The following is a 21357-nucleotide window of genomic DNA, read 5'->3' as shown; positions in this document are numbered from 1 at the left end:
TGCCTTTACAGCCCCGCAATATGGCGTCACTTCCGCTTGTGCCAGTTGCTCCAGTGCGCGCCGGGAGTCTAGGTCTCGCGAACGCGCCAGGAGCGACTCGGAGGCGGGAGCGCGCCCAGTAGATGACAACAAATTTGTCGCGCAGTGTCGGAGTCTGTCTCGCCTCAGCCGTCAGCCTTCTGGCTCTCGTATGAACTGTCTCCGGACCGACGGAGCGCTTCAGAAGCTCCCGACTTGGGGCGCCCGGTTCTGTTCAGCCTCCAGTCCTCGCCGGGCCTAGTGCGAGCGTCGCGACGCGGGCCATGGGGTTGCCCTGAGGGACGGCCGCGCCGAACCGGCATGCAGCGGCCACCGCGAACCTAGACCCCACCGCGGCTTGGGGACGCCGGCCGGATCCTGAGGCGCTGCCGCTGCCTAGAGCCCAGGTCGGATCCCCGAGTCGCCGCCGCGTGCAGCCCCGGCCCCCCAGCCGCCAGCCCTCACCATGCCTTGGCCATTTTCAGAATCTATCAAGAAGAGGGCCTGTCGGTACCTCCTGCAGAGATACCTGGGTCATTTCCTGCAGGAGAAGCTGAGCCTGGAGCAGCTGAGCCTGGACCTGTACCAGGGCACTGGGTCTCTTGCCCAGGTCCCCTTGGACAAATGGGTGAGTTGCCGTCATCCAGCAGGGGTTGGAACTTGCTCTCCCTAGGGCAAGACCTGAGCATCGTCATCCAGCATCGGTGACGTTCAGTACCTCCTTGGGAATTGTTTAGGTCCAAGTGTGGCGGGGCTCAGGGAAGTGTGTAAAGTGTAGCAAGTTTGGGATCCTAGATCACGTGCTCCGACTTAAACGGTGTAATGGAGGCACACACGGTGCGGAACAATCGAGTCATTGGTTGGGGGTCTTTGAGGCAGGCCCAGAAAAGGAGGTGTCCATCCCTGCCCCTTAGGCTGTGAATGTCTGCAGTGTTTCGAGGCAAACAAACCCTACCTCGTTGGATGATGTTAGGAAACATTAAAGATGAAGGGGAGGTGACGGAAACCCCCAGTTATTTATTTTGGTCTGGATGTTGGAATACTGTATTTGCCGGGTTGATTGTCTTCATTCACTGAAAATAAGTTAGGCGAAGACCTCTTTTGCCAGTTTGCCTGCTTTGCTTGAGTGAGGTTGTGAATGGCCCCAGCGGTGCTGTTTAGATTTGCCCTTTTCACGTGATAGATCCGACAGGTCGTAAAAGCAAATGTTGCAAAAGCTTGGAAGCTGCAGCGTCGGCCATTTTTTTTTTTTTTTTTTTTTTTTTTTAAAGAATCACAACACCTACTAGAGGCTGTGAGTCGACTCACCTGAGCTTCGTGTATATTCAGTTCACTAGATACAGCTGTATTTGCATCACTGGGTTAAGATGCCTAATATGTTACCTAAAGGCCTTGGCTTTGTCCTGTCTTCTCTTTTTCGAAAAGCTTAAATTATGGAAACTCCTAGGCAACTTGTATTGAGGGGTATGATACAAGGTAATTGTATTGAAACTAGGTGACTTAAACCAGAGAGAGTACACAAGATAGTTTAAGCAGTTCTAGTTTGAGGAACAGAAAAACCTGTCCTATACCAAAATAGTCGTAGGCTTTCACAGTCCACTGAAAGGCAGTAGGTATAGTAATAACCAAGTTCAGTAATCGTAAAAGGCATGCATGACAGGTATTATATCAAGCTACTGTATAGCTGCTATTCTTTCTTATCAGCAGATGGGAATAATAATAAATATTTTTTTTTTTTTGAGGCAGGTCTATTACATAGTCCTAACTACCCAAGCACTTGCTGTGTAGCCCAGGGTAGCCTGGAACTCATGACCAAGCTCTCACCTTAGCCTCTCTAGTAGTTTGAATTGGCTACCTTTTTCTTTTCTGTGACCAAACTGTCTTACTCAGCGGCTGGAAGATGGGCAGGGTAGATTTCCCTGGTCTCTCGTCACTGCTGAAAACGGAATAGGAAGTCTTGAGGGTTGGATGTTTATGAATGTCAAGTGGCATTTAATATTTTGTCTTGTGCCACAGTTACAAGTATTACAAGAATCCAAGTCCAACCCCAGCCCTGCTTTATTAGGGAGCGTAGATTAAGAGCTCACTTGAGAGCTCTCAGGGACTCCTGAGCAGTGGTTGGATTAGGTGTTATTCTAGGCTTTTTCATTTGTGTGGTTTTCATTTCATCCTGACAGGAAATCAGAAATGAGAATATCTGAGGTTGATGGCTTGACAACAAGGCCCCTGGTAACATAATTTGTGGATAGGCTTAACTGGAAGATTGTTTTACTTAAGAGCACTGTCAGCCAAAGGGATGTCAAAGCCTCCAAAAGCATTTGGTGATTTACTTTACTGTGCTTATTGATGACGGCTAAGTCAGGCTGGGAGAAGTGTATGAAGCTGTACAGAGTTCAGGTTCCAAACTCACTTACTTTGGATACTTGATTTTTAATGACTTTCAGAACTGAAAAAAAAAAAGAAACTTATAGAGATTCATACATGCTGAAGAGGACTTAAGTAAACGACATTTTTAACATTTCAATTATTTAAAAAAACATTTTTCTGTAGCTTGATTTTGTTACTTTGTGAGTTCTTTCAGCCCCCTAACACTAGATAAAAGAGAAAAAAAGATAGAGAGGAAAGAGATCCCTGAAAAAAGTCAGGGGTCGGAAATGGGGTCATGTTACTGAGACTACTTCCTGCTGATTAGGGGCCTTGAGTTCCTTGGGGCAAGTTTGATCTTTGTTGTCAGGATATCTAGAGTTTCTTTCTTTTTTAAAAATGTTTATTTAGGGGTTGGGGATTTAGCTCAGTGGTAGAGCGCTTGCCTAGCAAGTGTAAGGCCCTGGGTTCGGTCCCCAGCTCCGAAAAAAAAGAAAGAAAAAAAAATTTATTTATTTATTTATTTATTTATTTATTTATTTATGTATGTATGTATGTAACTGTAGCTGTCTTCAGAAGACACCAGAAGAGGGCATCAGATCCCATTACAGATGGTTGTGAGCCACCATGTGGTTGCTGGGAATTGAACTCAGGACCTGAGGAAGATCAGTCAGTGCTCTTAACCACTGAGCCACCTTTCCAGCCCTGTTGTCAGGATATCTAGTTTTTTTCTTTGCACACAACTACTTAATAAACCGAGACCAACACTAACCAACCAACCCACCCCGCCTCTCAGGGACATAGCATTTATATACCACACTGTCGCAGAAACTATCTGCAGCTAACAAAATCACATTCCTGCTAGAGCGTGAGGCAAATTATAGTCAGCTGCTATGGACAATCTGAAGTGGCCCTGGGATTAAAATGAAAATATATTTTTATAATATTTCTGTCTTTTAAAGAAACCACAGTTAAGATTCTCAGTACATTTTCTGTGTGAGAAAGAGAGAGCGAGTGTGAGATGGAGAGCCCGTGCACGTATGTGTGGGGTATTCGTGGAAGCTGGAAGAAGGCATCGGATCCCCTGTAGCTAGAGTTCTAGGTAGATGTTTGAACTGCCTGCTGTGGTTGCTGGGAACTGAACTCAAATCCTTTGCAAGCATAGCAAGGTCTCTTAACTGCTGAGCTGTCTCTTCAGGCCATCATCTCAGTTCTTAACTCTGTTATGCAGAGGAATTGGTTGGAATTGGCCGCAATATAATCAATTATTTTGTTAACTAATCAGAAGGCGGTGTGCTTTTTTGTGTGTAGTTGTGAAACTACATTTAAACTCAATTCTTTCAAATTCTTTGGGATATTTTTAGGCAGGTTGGGAGTGTCTTTTCAGTGTTTCAAATTTTTTATAAACCTGTAGAGTTAATGACTTTCCAGACTAGATTTTTGTTGCTTTTAGTTTTGGGGATAGGATCTTGCAAGGCAGCCCAGTATTGAACTCAAAATCCTACTCAGTTTGCCTCTGGAGTTCTGGTGTCAGTGTTTTCAATAGAGATGGCTTTAACCACAAAATCATGGGCCAACAGAAATATTTCCACATAGTTCTAAAAGATAGTATAAATAGCTTTTGAAAAGCAGTTGTTTAATTTCATACTCTTTAGAAGTACTGTCCTTACTTGGAAAGTCAGATTAATTATGTCGTATGTTTTTGGAAGCTGCCAGGTAGCATATATTCCTAGCTATTTGGCTCCACAGGGGTGGTTGTCACAGTTAGAGCTGCCACAAAGCTGTTACAAAGCTGGGAGCTGCTCATCACAAATACCTGGCGATAAGGAAACTAGGAAGCTAGAGCATTACTGTCCTTTACCAAGACTCCACTGTTTAATTTATAAAGACGGCGTCTGCTGAAGTAAGTTTCACTTGCTGAAGTGGAGAGCATAGCAGCTGGTCTTTCTGAACCAGTTTGGGCTATGGCCTGAAAGTAGCTGAGTGTACCTGTGCTTATTAAGTATTAGGACCTATGTAAATCTAAAGTGTGAAACATTTGACACACAATGCCTGAATGTGTCCTCATACTCTTATGAGTTACCTGTTGTAGTTCTGGATAGATACACTTCACTTATGAGATCATGGACCCATACAAATCTGGAAGTGGAGAGGAGATGGGGTTTGGAGCTGTTTTGCAGTTGGAATGGGCTGCCTTTTATGAGCTCCTGTGTCCTAGAAGTGGGCAAAAAATGGGAAGGGGTTCTATCTGGTGAGAGAGTGAACTTCGTGACTCACTTCTTTTCACCTCCTGAAGACTAGGAATTTATTTTAATTTATACTTACAGAATGAAGGATTTTTAAAAAGTTTTCCATTTAAACTTGTGTATACACACACACACACACACACACACACACGTACATGCACATATACATGCAAGAACATGTCACAGCATGCCTATGAAGATTAGAGGACAACTTGCAGGCGTTGGTTCTCTTCTTCCCTCATGTATGTTTTGGGGCTCCAACTCAGGTCTTGTGCTTGGTGGCAGGAACCTTTATGTGTCTGTTTCAGTTTTTAAATGGAGGCTTTTATTTATAGGTTTAGCATAGTTCTACAGTGTGGCATGCAAGACTGGTAAGGGCTGGATAGTCTGATAGTGAGGTGGGACAGTGATCCTTTCTCATGAGAATTCACTTTGTTTAGGAAGATCGACAGCAATGAATTATTACCCTGGAGCCCTCTAATTTCACTTTAATAATTTTTTATTACTTTGGTACTTATATTTTATATGTGTATGTGTATTTGTAATAAAAACTGACTTTAGTTCAAGAAGCACTAACCTACAATTCTTTCCCCACTGCTAGAGAATATATTACGGTGTGACTTTATTCTGACTGTCTGCTTGGAAGTCCTGGTGAAAACTGAGAGCAGGATGGCCCGAAAGGGAGCGAGTGTCTTCCTAGGTGCTGTAAGCAGGCAGGTCGCTTGCTGAGCAGTTAACTCAGGGACTCCACCAGCAGCTCGGAACCCTTCAGTCTCATAGGACACTTCCAAGGTGGAGCAAGGAGAGAGTTGTCTGAGTCAGTTTGATCAGCTTGAGAATTTTCTTCTGCTTGTTAAATAAACTTAGAATTTTCACAGGAGTGAATTTTGGAGTTTATCATTCAATGTACAGAGGAGTTTGTTTGCCAAGTACAGAACAGTATATTTATTTATACATCTCATACACAGAGAAATTGTATTGTAGCTTACTGGGCCCAGTGTACATTCTTGAACTATTGACTATATATAGTTCAGAGCACCTTTTTTTTTTTTTTTTTCCGGAGCTGGGGACCGAACCCAGGGCCTTGTACTTGCTAGGCAAGCGCTCTACCACTGAGCTAAATCCCCAACCCCACCTTTTTTTCTTTTGATACTACCCTTCAATACTGTAATGCAGCCTTCAAAACACTGTATTTAGGAGGTTAATGTAGCCACAAAAATTGGGGTAAATTTGGTGTATGCAGAGAAAAGGCCCCATCAAATCCAGTTTCTTACGTGGTTTACTGATATTGACAGATACCTGAGGTGCAAAGGCTAAATCATTGGTTTCGTGTACTTGAAAATGCTTTGATGGGGCTGGAGAGATGGCTCAGTGGTTAAGAGCACTGACTGTTCTTCCAGAGGTCCTGAGTTCAATTCCCAGCAACCATATGGTGGCTCACAACCATCTGTAATGGAATCTGATGCCCTCTTCTGGTGTGTCTGAAGACAGCAACAGTGTACTCACAAACATGAAATCGAGAAGTAAATCTTTAAAAAAAATGCTTTGATGTATTTTAATTGTTCATATAAACAACAAAACTCATTCTCGGTAGAACAATTCAGGGAGTGTGAAGTAATCATCCTAAGACTCGGCTTGTCTGCAGATGAAAATAGGGCAGCTAGATTTTAAATTTAAATTAATGGAAATACTACATAAACACGCACTTCTGAGTTTACCTTTTCTGTCTTATATGGGGGACTTCCTTTTTAGTGTTAGGCATCTGTCTAAGTTAGAGTTTTATTGCTTTGAAGAGACACTATGACCATAGCCACTCTTATAAAGGACATCATCTAATTGACTGGCTTACAGTTTGAGAGGTTCAGTCCATTGTCTTCATGGCAGGAAGCATGGCAGCGTGCAGGCAGACATGGTGCTGGAGAAGCAGAGGCTTTTACATCTTGGTCTACATCTTATTCTCTGGCAGCTAGCGGGAGACGACTTAAACACTGGATGGAGCTTGAGCACATATGATTTCAAGGCCCCACCTCCATTGTGACATACTTCCCTTAACAAAGCCACACCTCCTAAGGGTGCTGCTCCTTATGGCCAAGCATTCAAACACATGAGTCTGTAGGGACCATACCTATCTAGACCGCATCTAAACACTTCTTTAAAACTTTTAACTTGGAAAATGGAAAGCACAGAAGAGGGAAGTCTCTTATAAGACAGTATCAGCAGGGGGATAGAAAAGGCTATCTATCAGCTTGTTGTAAAAGTAATTATAGTTTCGCTGTTTCTGTACACACACACACACACACACACACACACACACACACACACACTTATTTTTTTGAGACAGAGTCTCTGTATAGCTTAGCTGGCCTGGAACTCATTGTGTAAGTCAGGCTGACCTTGAACTCACAGATCCACGTGCAAGGATTAAAGGCCTGTGGCACCACACCTTGCTTTAATCTCTTACTAGTGACTCTTTCCATACTGCTTGTTTTACACCTCGGTGGTGATGTTGGGCAAAGTCAAACCCTACTGACTTTTTATCTGAGTTCAGAGTGGCTGCAAAGCCACAACAGCTCCAAGTGTCAAGGCCTAGGAACCGATAGCGAAGACAGCGTAGTATTGGCTCAGGACGTGGTGCACGAGAGACTAAAGACGAGGGGCTCAGTGGCTGGCTTTCTATACAGGGTACAAATAACTAGTGTGGACCAGTCCGTGGCCATTCAGCATTTGGAACAAGTTGGGAAAGGTGAAAAGGTCACTATGTGGTGTCATGAATGGACTGAGAATAAAAAATCCCCGATTTGTACTGTGATGCACTGACAACAGTGCACCATTTCTCCTTCTCCATCGGCCTGTGATGTGCCATGAAAATGAGTCGTATGTGACAACCAGTGAGACATATTGGTGGCTCCACACAGAAGATGCTCTACTGCACTCCCCAAAGCCAAACTTGCATCAAAAAATACCATGGTCACTGCTGTGTGGACTTTGAGTCCTGACAAAAGCCTTACATCTGAAGCATGAGCTCCGCAGACTCATGGGACACAGCCAAAGCTGCAGTGCCTACAGCCGACATTGGTCACAGGGAGGACCTGGCTCTCCATGGTAATAGCCACTTGCACACTGTATGACTAATGTTTCAACAGTTGAATGCATTGGGCTCTGGTGTGTTCTTCACCAACCAACCTCACAGGACCTCTCACATCAACTGGTGACCACTTCTTCAAAGCCTTATGTATAAGTACACTTCAGACACACCAGAAGAGGGCATCAGATCCCATTACAGACGGTTGTGAGCCACCATGTGGTTGCTGGGAATTGAACTCAGGACCTCTGGAAGAGCAGTCAGTGCTCTTTAACTGCTGAGCCATCTCTTCAAGGCTTTTTCAGCAATAAAACCCAGAGAGAATGCTTAAACAGCTAGTAGGATTCAGGTGATAGTCTCCAAGAATCCCTCAAATCCTGAGTCAGGGACTAAAATAAAGTTTGTGTCTGTTTGTGGCTTTTGCATGTCATGTCATACATGTGGAGGTCAGTGGACAAGTTATCTCTCTTTTTCTACAAAATGGGTTCCCAGAAATTCAGCTCATTCCTGAGACTTCGTGGCAAGTGCATTAGTGTGCTGAGCCATCTTGCCAGGCCATCTAAGCATAGGGTTTTTTTTTTTTTTTAAAGAATAAACATTTCTTACTGGAAAAACAAAATAAGTTGATTGTAATGGTTTCTCTTTTGACTCATAAAGATAGGTTTGGGCCTATTTATAATGATTTAAAATTCCTGATCCAAAATGATAACCCCTCTAATAACCCTACTACATTTATTTATTTAAAGATTTATTTATATAAGTACACTGTAGCTGTCTTCAGACACACCAGAAGAGGGCATCAGATCTCATTACAGATGGTTGGGAGCCACCATGTGGTGGCTGGGAATTGAACTCAGGACGTCTGGAAGAGCTGTCAGTGCTCTTAACCACTGAGCCATCTCTCTAGCACACTATTTATTTAACTCCTCACTCATTTGTGTTTGTGCATGAGGGTGTGCGTGCATGTGTACGTGAGTGTGCTGTGGTGTGCATACGGAGGTCAGAGTACAGTTTGTGGTAGTGAGCTTTCTTCTTCCAGCCTCCAAACTCAGATTGTCGGGCTTTACCTTTGACCCTTGCAGTTCGTTTTTGTCAGCCTGATAGAAGAGAAGGAGAGGAGGAGAGGGCTGAGACTGAGTGAGAACACTGGACTGTACTGAGCTTCAGGGATGTTAGATAGCAGGCGCAGTGGGATTCGAGGATGGACAGAGATAACTATTGGGAGCTGTCATTGTGAGTGCTGACTAAAGAACACAGCTGCCCAGAATGCCTGCAGCATGAAGGGAAGAGAAACACAGGCAGATGATGACAGTTCTGTCACAGAAGCCGTGGGAAATTAGAATTTGAAAAAGTAGGATAATCCTAGGGGCTAGATGAGATGAGAATTTAAGAAAGTTGAGGCTTGGGAAGATAGCTCAGTTGGTAAAGTGCTTGCGCTGAGAGCATGAGGGCTTGAGGTTGGACATTGAGCACCTCGTAGGAAGCTGGGTACTGACATTCCCGTGCAGCTGCAGACTCCAGACAAGAGGTTCCTAGAGCTACCAGGCCAGAGAGTCTAGCACATTAACTGAGGCCTACATCCAGTGAGGGGCACTGTCTCACTGTGGAAAGTGACTGAGGACGAGTGGGACACCCACATTGACCTCTGCACCATACATGCACACACATACAATGGGCACATGCATCTGCGTTCACCAGTGAGAACATACCACAAACATTTTGAACATATACCTCACCCCTGCAAAATAATAATAATTAATAAATGTAAACTTAATTGTTATAACTTTAATAAATCATTCTTGCTGCTGGGTGTGGTGGCACACGGCTTTAATCACAGCACTCAGGAGTCAGAGGCAGGTGGAGCTCTGTGAGATCAAAGCCATCCTGTCCATAGAGTGAGTTCCAGGACAGCCAGGGCTACATAGAGAAACCCTATCTTGGAAAGCAAAACAAAAACATTGTTGTTGATTCTAAATCTTTGGAAAGTCTTTAGGGTTCAGACAGGCCTGAGGAAAGCTCTTTGTGTTAGTGCTCTCTAGAGGACAAGAACTGATGGATTGACTCTGTGTGTGTATGGAAAGGGGGTTTCCCAGAGTGGCTCACAGGCGGTGGGCCACTTAGCCCATCAATGGCTGTCTACTAATTCAAAGTCCAAGAATCCAGTTGTTGTTCAGTCCATGAAGTTGGATGGCTCTGCTGGTGTTAAGAACACAAAGAAATCGATGAGCACAGGTGTTTTCACCTGCATGTGTGTGCATGCATCCACATGCCAGGTCTCTGGAGGTCAGAAGAAGGTTACAGATGGTTGTGAGCCATCATATAGGCGCCAGGAATCAAATCCAGGGTCCTCTGGGAACAGCAACCAGTGCTTTTAGCCAGAGCCTTTCTCTCCAGCCCAGCCTTGCCTGATATTTTCAGTGCTCAGCATCTTTGTGGGCATCTTCACACCATTGAAAAAGTTGACATTCTGTGTTTCTATTTGTCTGATTTCAAAATGAACTCGTTTTTTTCTCTCTAGTGTCTCAATGAAATCCTGGAGTCAGCAGATGCACCGCTAGAAGTCACAGAAGGATTCATTCAGTCCATTTCCCTGTCAGTCCCATGGGGCTCTTTGCTGCAGGACAACTGTGCACTGGAAGTGAGAGGGCTGGAGATGGTCTTCCGGCCTCGACCTCGGGGAGGTAGGTGTGTCCAGGCGCCTGTCAACCCAGCTGTAAGCAAGTGAGCATTGGATTGATGACTTTTCAGTTGATAGAATATGAGGATTTGGCACTGTGTAGGATGTATGTAAGTATACCTGTAGAATGGTTTCCCTCCTTAGTCATGCTCCAGAGCACTAATGTATAGGTAGTATGTGGTTATTTAACTCTAGTTATCTAAAGTAACTTCTCTTTTAAAGATTCAAAATATTGTGTTCCCAAATGTGAAAGACTATTCAAAAATTCATGGAAAAATATTGGAAGGGCATAGTGTTAGATTGAAATTTTTGTGATTTTGAATTATGTGTATGTAGGGAGGGCCTTGGGTATGTGTGCACATGACCTCTGTGGAGGTCAGAAGCATCAGATCCCCTGGAACTAGAGTTACAGGCAGTTGCGAGCAGCCTGATGTGGGTGCTGGGAATGGAACACAGGTCCTCTGTAAGAGTAGTACAGGCTCCCAACTTTCCAGCCTCCAGGACTGGGTTTGACGGGACTTTGATTGGTAAAATCTGAAACAACTGTGGTGCTGAAGAACAATGGCCGCTAGTGATTATAGCAGTTCATTTGTGACTCACGACATCCATGTTGCTAACAGTTATCTAAGCTGGGCTTGGAAAAGGTGTTGTGCTCTCAGCCGTGGAAGGGAACACAGAGAAATGGGTAGAATGATCACTCTAGATAAATGCTGTGTACATATGCATAAATTATAATCCAGAGTATTTCCTGAAAAACAAAACTCAAATGATGCTTCATAGAACTATAGTGATCTATTTTATTGATGTATTTATTTTGAGGCAGTCTCACGGTGCAGCCCTGGCTGAACTTGAACTCACTCTGTAGCCTCATCACCCTCTTGAGTATTGGACTTGTAGCAGTTTTCTACCACACCTGGAAAAATCTGCTAGTGTGTGTGTGTGTGTTCATGAACGTTGAAGCCAGAGAATATCCTGTGGTATTGTTCCTAATACTCCGTTTTGTTGCTGTAAAATTATAAAAAATATAATGCTGTCTTTTACCCTGCACTAGGTCTGGCACCATAGTGTCCCAGGATATCTGGTAGATATCTTCATCTCAGTCAGCAAAGCGTCTCATCCGCTTTGCTCTATCCCACATCACACTGCTGATGGCTTCTCTCTGAACCTGGCAACAATCTCTACCCATCTAGTTCCCAAGGCAGGTTGCCACCTTGTCAGACATATACATCCCAATTCTGTGGCGGCCTAGTGTCTCCAGCCACCACATACTCTCTTGAACTTAAATTGACATCTGAAAGAACACACAACACAATAACTTCTGATCCAATTAATAAGATATAATTGCTCACCTAGATAACATACAGTTTGCCCATCTGGACACACAAAACCCTGTACACATCCATCCCTTAAAAATATTCATAACAACCTGTAAATGTGCAGAGAGGAATCTTAATATCTCCCACCTCCCGTTCCAGTCTTCTCCTCTTCCCTCACCCATCCTTCCTTCTCATCCAGTGACAGGCCTCGTTGTATTTTTTTTTATTTTTTTTATTTTTAGATCCAATTGATAAGATATAATTACCCACTTAAACATACAAAGCCCGGTACCATCCATCCCTAGAGAACATTAATAACAACCTGTAAATACACAGAGCAGAATCTTAACATCACCTGCCATCTTGTCCTGCCATGGCTTCTCTGCCCCTCTCTCCCTCCTGTCTCGTCTCGTCTCGTCTCTTCTCTTCTCTTCTCTTCTCTTCTCTTCTCTTCTCTTCTCTTCTCTTCTCTTCTCTTCTCTCTCTCTCTCTCTCTCTCTCTCTCTCTCTCTCTCTCCTTCAAACCTCTTCCTTCAAACCCATCTCCCACCCATCCTTCCTTCTCCTCCAATGACAGGCCTCCTTCTATCCTGTACCTGCCCCTCACCTGTACTTTACAAATTCAATGGGGAGGTGGTTCTGGTGAAGTCACCTGAGTTCTGAGTCCTTGACTAGGCAGCTGTACTTGGGGCAGTGGAATTAGCATCAAAATACAGATAACTTCAGGGCAAACCATCACATTTCCCCCTTTTGTCCAGTTAAAAAGCCTTTTCACGGATAAATAAATTGAGTACAGTTATTACCATTCTACAATTTATAAAGCATATGATATTCTCAACACCCAGTCCATCACTATGTCAGTTAGACAGAACATTTAGTTATTCATTCCAGCTTAAGAAAGGCTTAAAATCTATATTATATCTTGGCTAGCTTGTATACTATCTGATAACTATCCAATAAAATATGTATATCAGAGTTATACAGCCTGATAGGCTGTGAGACTATAATCAGTCTTCAGCCCCGTCTGAAATCTGCGAATGACCAAATATCTATACACAAAGGAAGCCTAACATGGCTTCCAGAACTGAGAGGTTGTAGAGACAAATCTCCACTAGCACAGTCCCCTGTTAGCAACATGTGAGGGCAAGTCTTCAGCCTTCTGGCCCAAAATCAACTGACAGACTTTTTGAAATGCAGATTTTGAAGGGCTGATCACTCTGTCTTGGCAGAGTTTATTAGTCAACTGTTCTGCATAATTTGTCCTTTTATGGACGGTATTAGTCTGCAGATGAAACAGGTAGTTTTGTCTAGTGGCTGCCTAGCCACAAAGTATTGCCTCACCTGGAGGTAGAGATGTTCAAATTCTTCGTTAAATCCGCCAAAGGGGAACTGTTAGGAGCAGATATGTCTCAACAAAAGATAAATAACTTTAAATCTCAAATTTTGTGGATTTCTGACGTTTTTGAAAACCATCTACCTATATAAGACAATCTGGACTGTTGTCTTTATATCTTAATAACATCTTGAAAGTACTCTCACAAACTCAGAGCCATGACTTTACTATTTGAATCTTTTTTTTTTTTTTTTTGGTTCTTTTTTTTCGGAGCTGGGGACCAAACCCAGGACCTTGAGCTTCCTAGGCAAGCGCTCTACCACTGAGCTAAATCCCCCACCCCTGCTATTTGAATCTTAACTCACAGGTGTAATCAACTCGGAAGTTTGTAATGACAACAATAGAAAGATGGCTCTAAACCTTGTACTTTTAAACTTTTTTGACAAATAAATTGTATACCCAAACAAAGATATGATTTAAGCTTAGTTACCAAATGAGATTATGACTGTACAATTCAATCTAGCTAATTCCTCCCTGTTAAATTACAACCAATTTTAAATCCCTCATAAAAACAACTTTAGAATAACCACTTTTTCAGCCCCCCAAAAGTCCATGGAATTGGGGCGATGACTCCTCTATAACTTCTTCAAGCTATACATGGGCGTTGAGATATCCTTGGGGGTAGGGGGTAGGAAGAATGAAGCAAATGCTGTAGCTGATGTGTCCTGACTGGACCCAGCTGAAAGTCCTTGGGACCAGGATTCCAAGTAGGCACACTCTGTAAAATACAACTCTCAAGACAAAAGTTTAGAATCGAGATATCTTTTTGTTTGATTCTCCTGCATTAATTTTTTCAGGTGGTCTACCTCTATCAAATCTGATCAATATGACTCTGTGAGGTTTCCAGAGCCTAATCACACTTTTTAAAAACACAAAAAATCTTTCTCCCAAAATACTGTGTTCCTTAGTCTGTAACCAGAAAAGCTTGTATCTTGCACTCACTCCCAGAGTAATAATATAACCATAAAACTCAAAGTCACACCCATTATGAAGATTAAACAGTTTTTTAAGAAAGGAAGCAAGCTAAACAATGAGCCTGATAGGCTTTTGTACTCTATGATAGCAGGAAATGAAGCCAAAATTCCCGTGGAGCCCACGTTAAGAGAATTTGAGTTTCCTGTTGTGGTAAATATCAAAAGTAACCACAAACTCTCGCTAGCCGGCATCAACGAACCATATGGCCTTTAGCAGGGTAATTCATAAAACAAAACAAATACTTTCTATCAATTCCAATATCAATAAGCAACACATCAAACCACGACTTTTGCCCAAAATATCTCAATCTGTTAAGCTCTCTACCCGGAGCCACAGATTTTTCTTTGTCTTCAATAACTTCTATAATATATGCCTGCATTCACTCTCCCTGGTGTTACAGACATTTCATCACAACTCTCTACTTGGAGGTGGTGACTAATTTTTCCCTATCTAAGTTCTGAACCGTGGATGAAATTCCCCACCTGAATCAGGTAATCTCTTTACTCTCGTCTTTCTAAAAACAAACTCAATCACCTTTTAATAATACCTGTAATTAAGAAGTAGCTTGTCTAACTAGGATTTCAACCCAAAATTCCCGTGGAGCCCACGTTAAAAAGAATATGAGTATTCTGAAAGACTTTCTAAACAACTTTCTTTAAAAAGTAGCTTTTAATCTCTAACTCTTTAAGATGCCATTACTTATCACACAGAAAGGGACTGACAGCCTGCTAGCCCAGGCTACTTCCCAGTTTCTTTGTTTGAATTCCCGCACTTAAGATATCACATGACTTAACATGGCGCTGGCCTCCTCTTACTTGGAAAATAAAAACTTTCTCTCAACTCTTAGGATTACTAGTGAATTCTTGCCCATCACCTTGGTTCGCTATCTGTTGTTGTAAAAATATAAAAATAAAAAAGTATGGGTATCTTTTACCCCGCTAGGTCCGCACTGCGGTGCCCCAAGATATCTGCTAGATATCTTGGCGGAAATACATCTCAGCCGCACACTTTCCTACACTTAAACCCTCACATAAAAGAACACACAACACAATAATCTTAGATCCAATTGATAAGATATAATTACCCACTTAAACATACAAAGCCCGGTACCATCCATCCCTTGAGAACATTAATAACAACCTGTAAATACACAGAGCAGAATCTTTTTTTTTTTTTAATATTTTTTATTTAATGTATATAATACACTGTAGCTGTCTTCAGACACACCAGAAGAGGGCACCAGATCCCATTACAGATGGCTGTGAGCCACCATGTGGTTGCTGGGAAGTGAACTCAGGACCTCTGGAAGAGCTGTCAGTGCTCTTAACTGCTGAGCCATCTCTCCAGCCCACACAGAGCAGAATCTTAACATCACCTGCCATCTTGTCCTGCCACGGCTTCTCTGCCCCTCTCCCCCTCCTGTCTCTTCCTTTCTCTCTCGTCTCCTCCTCGGTCTCCTCCTCGCCTCGTTGTATCTTGCACCTGCCTTCACCTGTATGACATCATCCTGCACTATTTACCTTATGATTTTGAGACAGGGTCTGCTGTTAGTCTGGACTCAATTAGTCCTAGGGCTTTGCTTTCCCTGTTCCTTGGTGCTAGGATCACCATATGAGACTTTTTATGACCAGCTTTGGGCTTGTACTCAGTTCCTCATATTTTAAAATCAAGAACTTTATGGACAGAACTATCATCCCAGCTTCCTGATAATTTAATTTATAAGCACATTGTATCTAGCCAGGTGTAGTAACACAGATTTCTGATCCCTGCTCTCAAGTGGCTGAGGCGGAATGAGTTCAAATTTAAAGTCACCCTGGGTCCATAGTAAGATTCTATCTCAAACAAAACCAAACCTCCCCCAACAACAACAAAAAGGATTTGATCTTCTGTCTTATCATCATCATTTATCATCATCATCATATTATTATTATTAGTTATTTTAAGTCAGGATCCCCTGGCTGTCCTGGCACTCAGTATGTAACCAGGCTGGCCATGTACTCACAGAGGTCCTCCTGCCTCCGCCTGTCTAGTTCTGGGATTAAAGGCTTGTGCCACCTGTCCTGGCTCTGACTCTGCCTTTTAACCACGGTGGGTATATATATATAATCTCGAAAGCTGAGCCTTGAAGTACCCCCCTTAAATTAGCCCTTAAAAAGGCTTTTAAGTTCCATGTTGGGAGGCAGTAGTTGCAGTGATGTGAGCAATGAAAGGGATAGATTTCCTCAGCAGGCAAGGTCTGGGAAGGGTCCTCAGGGTTCATGGGTCCAGTCCCTCTGAAGACACTCTGATTGTGCTCCCTTTATACTGATTCTGTAGCTGCTGTCATTTGCTCCTTCTGCTGGACTCCCTCCTCCTGTAGATGGAAGAGTAGGCTTTCCTCAGTCTTCACAGTGTTTCTTGGTGACACCTGTACTCATTCTTGTACATGTCTTACCTCTCCTAATGGGGATAAACATGCATACTTATAATTGATTTTCCCATCTTTCTAGTTGCTTAGCAATCCTCAGCTTGCAGGTCACGTGAGTCCGCCACCTGTTTTCATTAGTCCGAGCTCACTGAGACACAGCTCTCACTGAGACACAGCCGTGCTGTTCAGGTTACTGTCTGTCGCTGATTGAGCACCATGAGAAAGCTGGGCAAGTGTGACAGAACACAGAGCTCACAAAGCCAAATGAATATCCACTGCCTGACCCTTTACACAGGTGGCTGTTGCTCCCGCTCTGGTGTTGAGCATGGTACAGTGTATGAGTAAATATACCTACTAGGTTTTTGTTGAATGAATAAAAATTAAAATTTGATAAAAATAAACCTTGAAATAAGAGTATGTTACAGACTTTCCCCCCTGTATTTTTGTTGTTGTAAGGTGATAGTTAGTGTCCTGTGTAATTTCTAGAATATTCTTACAGGTACCATCATAATGTTGAAAATCTACCATAAATATAATATTTTAAGAAATGATATTTATAGAACTTTGAGAAGTTATTTAGTTTTATTTGTACTTTCTGCAGCAACTGGGTCTGAGCCTATGTATTGGTCAAGCTTCATGACCAGCAGCATGCAGTTGGCAAAGGAGTGTCTTAGCCAGAAACTGACAGATGAGCAAGGAGAAGCATCCCAGCCTTTTGAAGGACTGGAAAAGTTTGCGGAAACCATCGAGACAGGTTTGCATTGTGATCCATCTTCACAGCCTAGGTTTTATGTGGTGGTTTGGGGCCTAAGACCCATTCTGTTGTGGGATTTTTAAAAGAATTACTGTTCTCTGGGGCTGGAGAGTGGTCAAGAACATTGGCTGATCTTCCAGAGGACAGATTGACTTCCCAGCACTTACATGGCAGATCATCACTGCCTGTAACTCCAGTTTCAGAGGATTGATACCTTCACACTGACGTACATGGAGGAAAACACCAAAGCACATGAAGTAAAAATACATTATTTAAAAAATGATTACCTTTTCACTTGAGAATGGAGGCTGTTTAAACACTCCATTCAGTTTGGTTGTGTGCTTTGGTTCCCAGGGTTCTCCTTGCTTAGTTTACTGTGCGGCGGGAGGATCAGCTGGAGGTCAGGTCAGCTTCACACAGACACTTGGGGATGTGCTTATGGGCTCCAGTGTGTTGTGCATAATACAGGCTTCGGGTGCTCAGAAGGAAACATATCTGCGCTTTTTGTTTTGTTTTCAGACTAGCAATTGTTTCTTTCCTGAAAGTGGATGGTGAAGTCGCAGGGGTCAGCACTTGCCTAGCGGGATGGAGGCCCAGCAGTGAAGGGGAGGAAGGGCTGGGGCGGGCTGGGGTGGGGTCTTACTTGGTGTACACATGGTTTTCCATTGACAATTGCTTATTTGCTCTAGTACTAAGAAGAGTGAAGGTCACTTTTATAGATACTGTTTTAAGAATTGAACATGTGCCAGAAAATTCCAAAACTGGAGCTGCACTTGAAATCCGAGTGGACAGGTAAGATGATTTCGTGTCTGAAAACTCACTCTGACTCTGACATTACACTTGAGGATGCTGGAGACTGAAGCAATGCTGAATTAATGTATAGCTTAATCTCAGAGTGCAGCACTGCTCTCTGAGGTGTCCTCTCATCCCACACAGAACCCCAGCAGGGTGTGGTTATGTCCAGGGCTATGCTGGCCTGGCCTACGCAGTTCTCTTGTTACCTTGAGTGCCACCATGTTGACGCTCTTTCACAGCATGTGCACAGCAGTACTTAGGTGCATCTGGGTAATGGGAAAGACTCAATTTGTGGTGCTTGGCTTGGTACTGCTTCAGTAAAAATGGATGATGGTGCTGTTTCCTTTGAGGAATTGTGAGGATTGTTTTAATGTTAAGTTCTTGACTGACGACAGTTTACTTAAGTCAAACATGTTGTCTCTTACTGGAGCTCTGACAGTGTTGATTTGAAGTAGTAATCGTTCAACTGTGGCCATGTTATATGGCCTCCTCACAGAAATGTACATTGAGGGGCACAGGAGACATGGCTCAGTGGCTGAGAACATTTCCTGCTCTTCCAGAGGACCTGCGTTCAGATCCAGCCCTCATGCAGACCAGTTCACAATAGCCTGTAACTTCAGCTCCAGGAGATCCAGTGTGCTCTTGTGTCGTCACATATGTGACATACACTCACACAGACACACATACATACCTAAACACATAAATGAAAACAACACATGTTGAATATTGAAGATGCTTTGTATTTGAGGCCTTTACCAAGACTTGAATAGTTTTGGGGTTTTTGTTTTTGTTGTGGTTTCAATCTTTAAGAAAGATACACCTATGAGTAAAGTAGCTGTTGCTACAAATCTTTGGAATTAGGGTGCATTACCTTAGGCGGAATAGTAAAACAGTAACATTCAATTAGAACCATGTTACCAAACTAGAGATTGCTAACACAAGAATTCAAGACAAAGTCATTCTTTGTTCTGACATGGAAACAAATGGGGTCTCCCTTACCAAGAGAGTTTCATGAGGCTATGCTTGTAATCCTGGTACTGGGAGGGTAAGAGGGTGCTGGGAGTTAGAGATAGCCTGGGCTACATAGCAGGACTCTCAGTTTTGTGAAGGAGATGGGATTGTTCCCCTTGGGTTAACCTTAGGCAGTTAATAATTTTTTTTCCCCTGAAATTTAAGAGTTCCATAGTTGTCTTTTTTAGATTTTAGGTCTATCCCTTTGTGAAAACGTTACTTATTTAAATATTTAGTGCAGCGATACCAACACGCTGTAGACTTTAAAGTGTTAATTATAATAGTGATTGTATTTTCATATCCCCACATACTGTATTTTAGCGTACACAGTTATTCTCTCCTGTACTGTTTCCACTCTTTACTAATCCCCTTTGTTCCCGATTTTAATTATCTAGATAATTCCTGGTGGTGGTGCACGCCTTTAGTCCCAGCCTCGGGAGTCAGAGGCCGAGTGATCTCTTGAGTCCAAACCTCAGGAACAAAAGAACTTCTTTTTTTTTTTTTTTTTTTTTTTTTTTAAAGATTTATTTATTTATTATATATAAGTACACTGTAGCTGTCTTCAGATACACCAGAAGAGGGCATCAGATCTCTTTACAGATGGTTGTGAGCCACCATGGGGTTGCGGGGAATTGAACTCATGACCCCTGGAAGAGCAGTCGGGTGCTCTTAACCGCTGAGCCATCTCTCCAGCCCACAAAAGAACTTCTTTGTTGTTGTTCATTGTTTGTTTCTTTTTTCAAAGATTCCTGTGTAACAGCCCTGGCTGTCCTAGAACTCACTTTGTAGACCAGGCTGGTCTGGAACTTGAAAATATCCAGCTGCCTACCTCAGCCTCCAAGTGCTGGGATTAAAGGAGTGCGTCAACACGCCTGATAAAACAAACTTCTTTTGAGACAGAATTTTGTGTAGGTCAGGCAGCTCTTGAAGTCCTTGTTCATCCATCACCTCCCCGGGCTACAAGCATTCTTACTATAGGCATAGTCTTAGGGGCACTAGCCATGAAATGTCCCTTTATCTTAGAAACACCCCTCCTTCAGACAGTTGTTGCAAGTGCGTCCCCAGGAGTCTATACAGGTGCCCTCTTGTACCTTTCAGAACCGTGTACTGTGACGAAGCTGCTGATGAGTCCTCAGGAGTCGACGTGCAGCAGCCCACGGCCTTTGCCCATAAATTGCTGCAGCTGTCAGGAGTGGCTCTCTTCTGGGATGAGTTTTCTGCTTCAGCAAAGTCTTCCCCCGTGTGCCCAACCGCACCAGTGGTAAGAGAATGAAGCCCAATCTCAGAGGGCTGGCCTAGCATCCGTGAAGACCTAGGTCCCATCACTAGCACTTGGGAGGCAGAGTTAGGGGATCAGAGATTCAAGGGTATCCTTAGACAGTGAGTTCAAGGCCACCTTGAGCTGTATGTGTATGAGACGCTGTCTCAAAAACCAGACTAAAACCTAACGAACAAAACAACTCAAAACATAGTCATGATTTTTAGAAGTTTTAAATAAAGGCTGTTAGCCCGGTGTGGGTGTCACAGAAATTATTAATGATCCTGGCCCAGGGTTTCTACTCTACCGTTGGTTATTGAGTCCTCGGATAAAGCTCACACCCACTCGGCCTTCATACTCACAGTATGCCTTAAGCAGCGCAGGAGCTGGGAGCTGTCACCCTCCGTGCTATTAGAATCTACTTTCCTGTGGATAACCCTGAGTTATGACTTACTACTCTTTTAAAGATTTGTTATGTATACAGTGTTCTGCCTGCATGTACACCTGCAGGCCAGAAGAGGCCATCAGATCTCATTACAGATGGTTGTGAGCCACCATGTGGTTGTTGGGAATTGAACTCAGGACCTCTGGAAGAGCAGACAGTGCTTTTAACCACTGAGCCACCTCTCCAGCCCTACTTACTATTTTCTATGTTCCATTTGAGCTGCTCTTAACTTCAACTGGACAGCCCTCAGGGCCATGTTTTTATGGCTCAGCTAACCCATGGTGGCTTCTTCCTCCACCTGCATATCCTTCCTCCTCATCATGGTCCTCTCTCTCCCATGCCTGCAAAACCAACCCCACCTATGTCTCTTCTTCTCAGCTATTGACTATTGGCATCTTTATTTACCAATCACAATTAACTGGGGGCAGAGTCACTCAGTGTCTCACCTTTGGGGTAACCAGTCTTGATTACCAGTCTAATGCTAATTTAGCATTAGAATTTGGGACAGTTAGCAGCTTTAGGCCAACCCACTATGGTGGTGGGAGTGCATACCTTAATCCCAGCATTTGAGAGGTTGACAAAGAGTCTTTCAGGTTTGAGGGCAGTCTGGGCTACT

The 21357-nt window shown here is 43.2% G+C and overlaps 1 protein-coding gene across 1 annotated transcript in view; it reads left to right on the top strand.

The window, feature by feature from the left end:
• The first annotated feature begins 34 nt into the window (after positions 1-34).
• Positions 35-21357, top strand: part of Atg2b (autophagy related 2B) — a 70097-nt gene continuing 48774 nt past the window's right edge. Inside the window, exons 1-5 of the mRNA XM_032908381.1 lie at positions 35-646; positions 10229-10391; positions 17080-17232; positions 17922-18024; positions 20137-20299. Coding sequence (XP_032764272.1) covers positions 485-646; positions 10229-10391; positions 17080-17232; positions 17922-18024; positions 20137-20299 — 744 coding nt within the window. The 5' untranslated portion in view covers positions 35-484. The remainder of the gene's footprint in view (positions 647-10228; positions 10392-17079; positions 17233-17921; positions 18025-20136; positions 20300-21357) is intronic.

This window comes from Rattus rattus, chromosome 7 (genome assembly GCF_011064425.1).
Source record: "Rattus rattus isolate New Zealand chromosome 7, Rrattus_CSIRO_v1, whole genome shotgun sequence".
Lineage (NCBI taxonomy): Eukaryota > Metazoa > Chordata > Mammalia > Rodentia > Muridae > Rattus > Rattus rattus.
The sequence above is the reverse complement of the archived record's forward strand: the minus strand, read 5'-3'. Positions and strand labels throughout refer to the sequence as shown.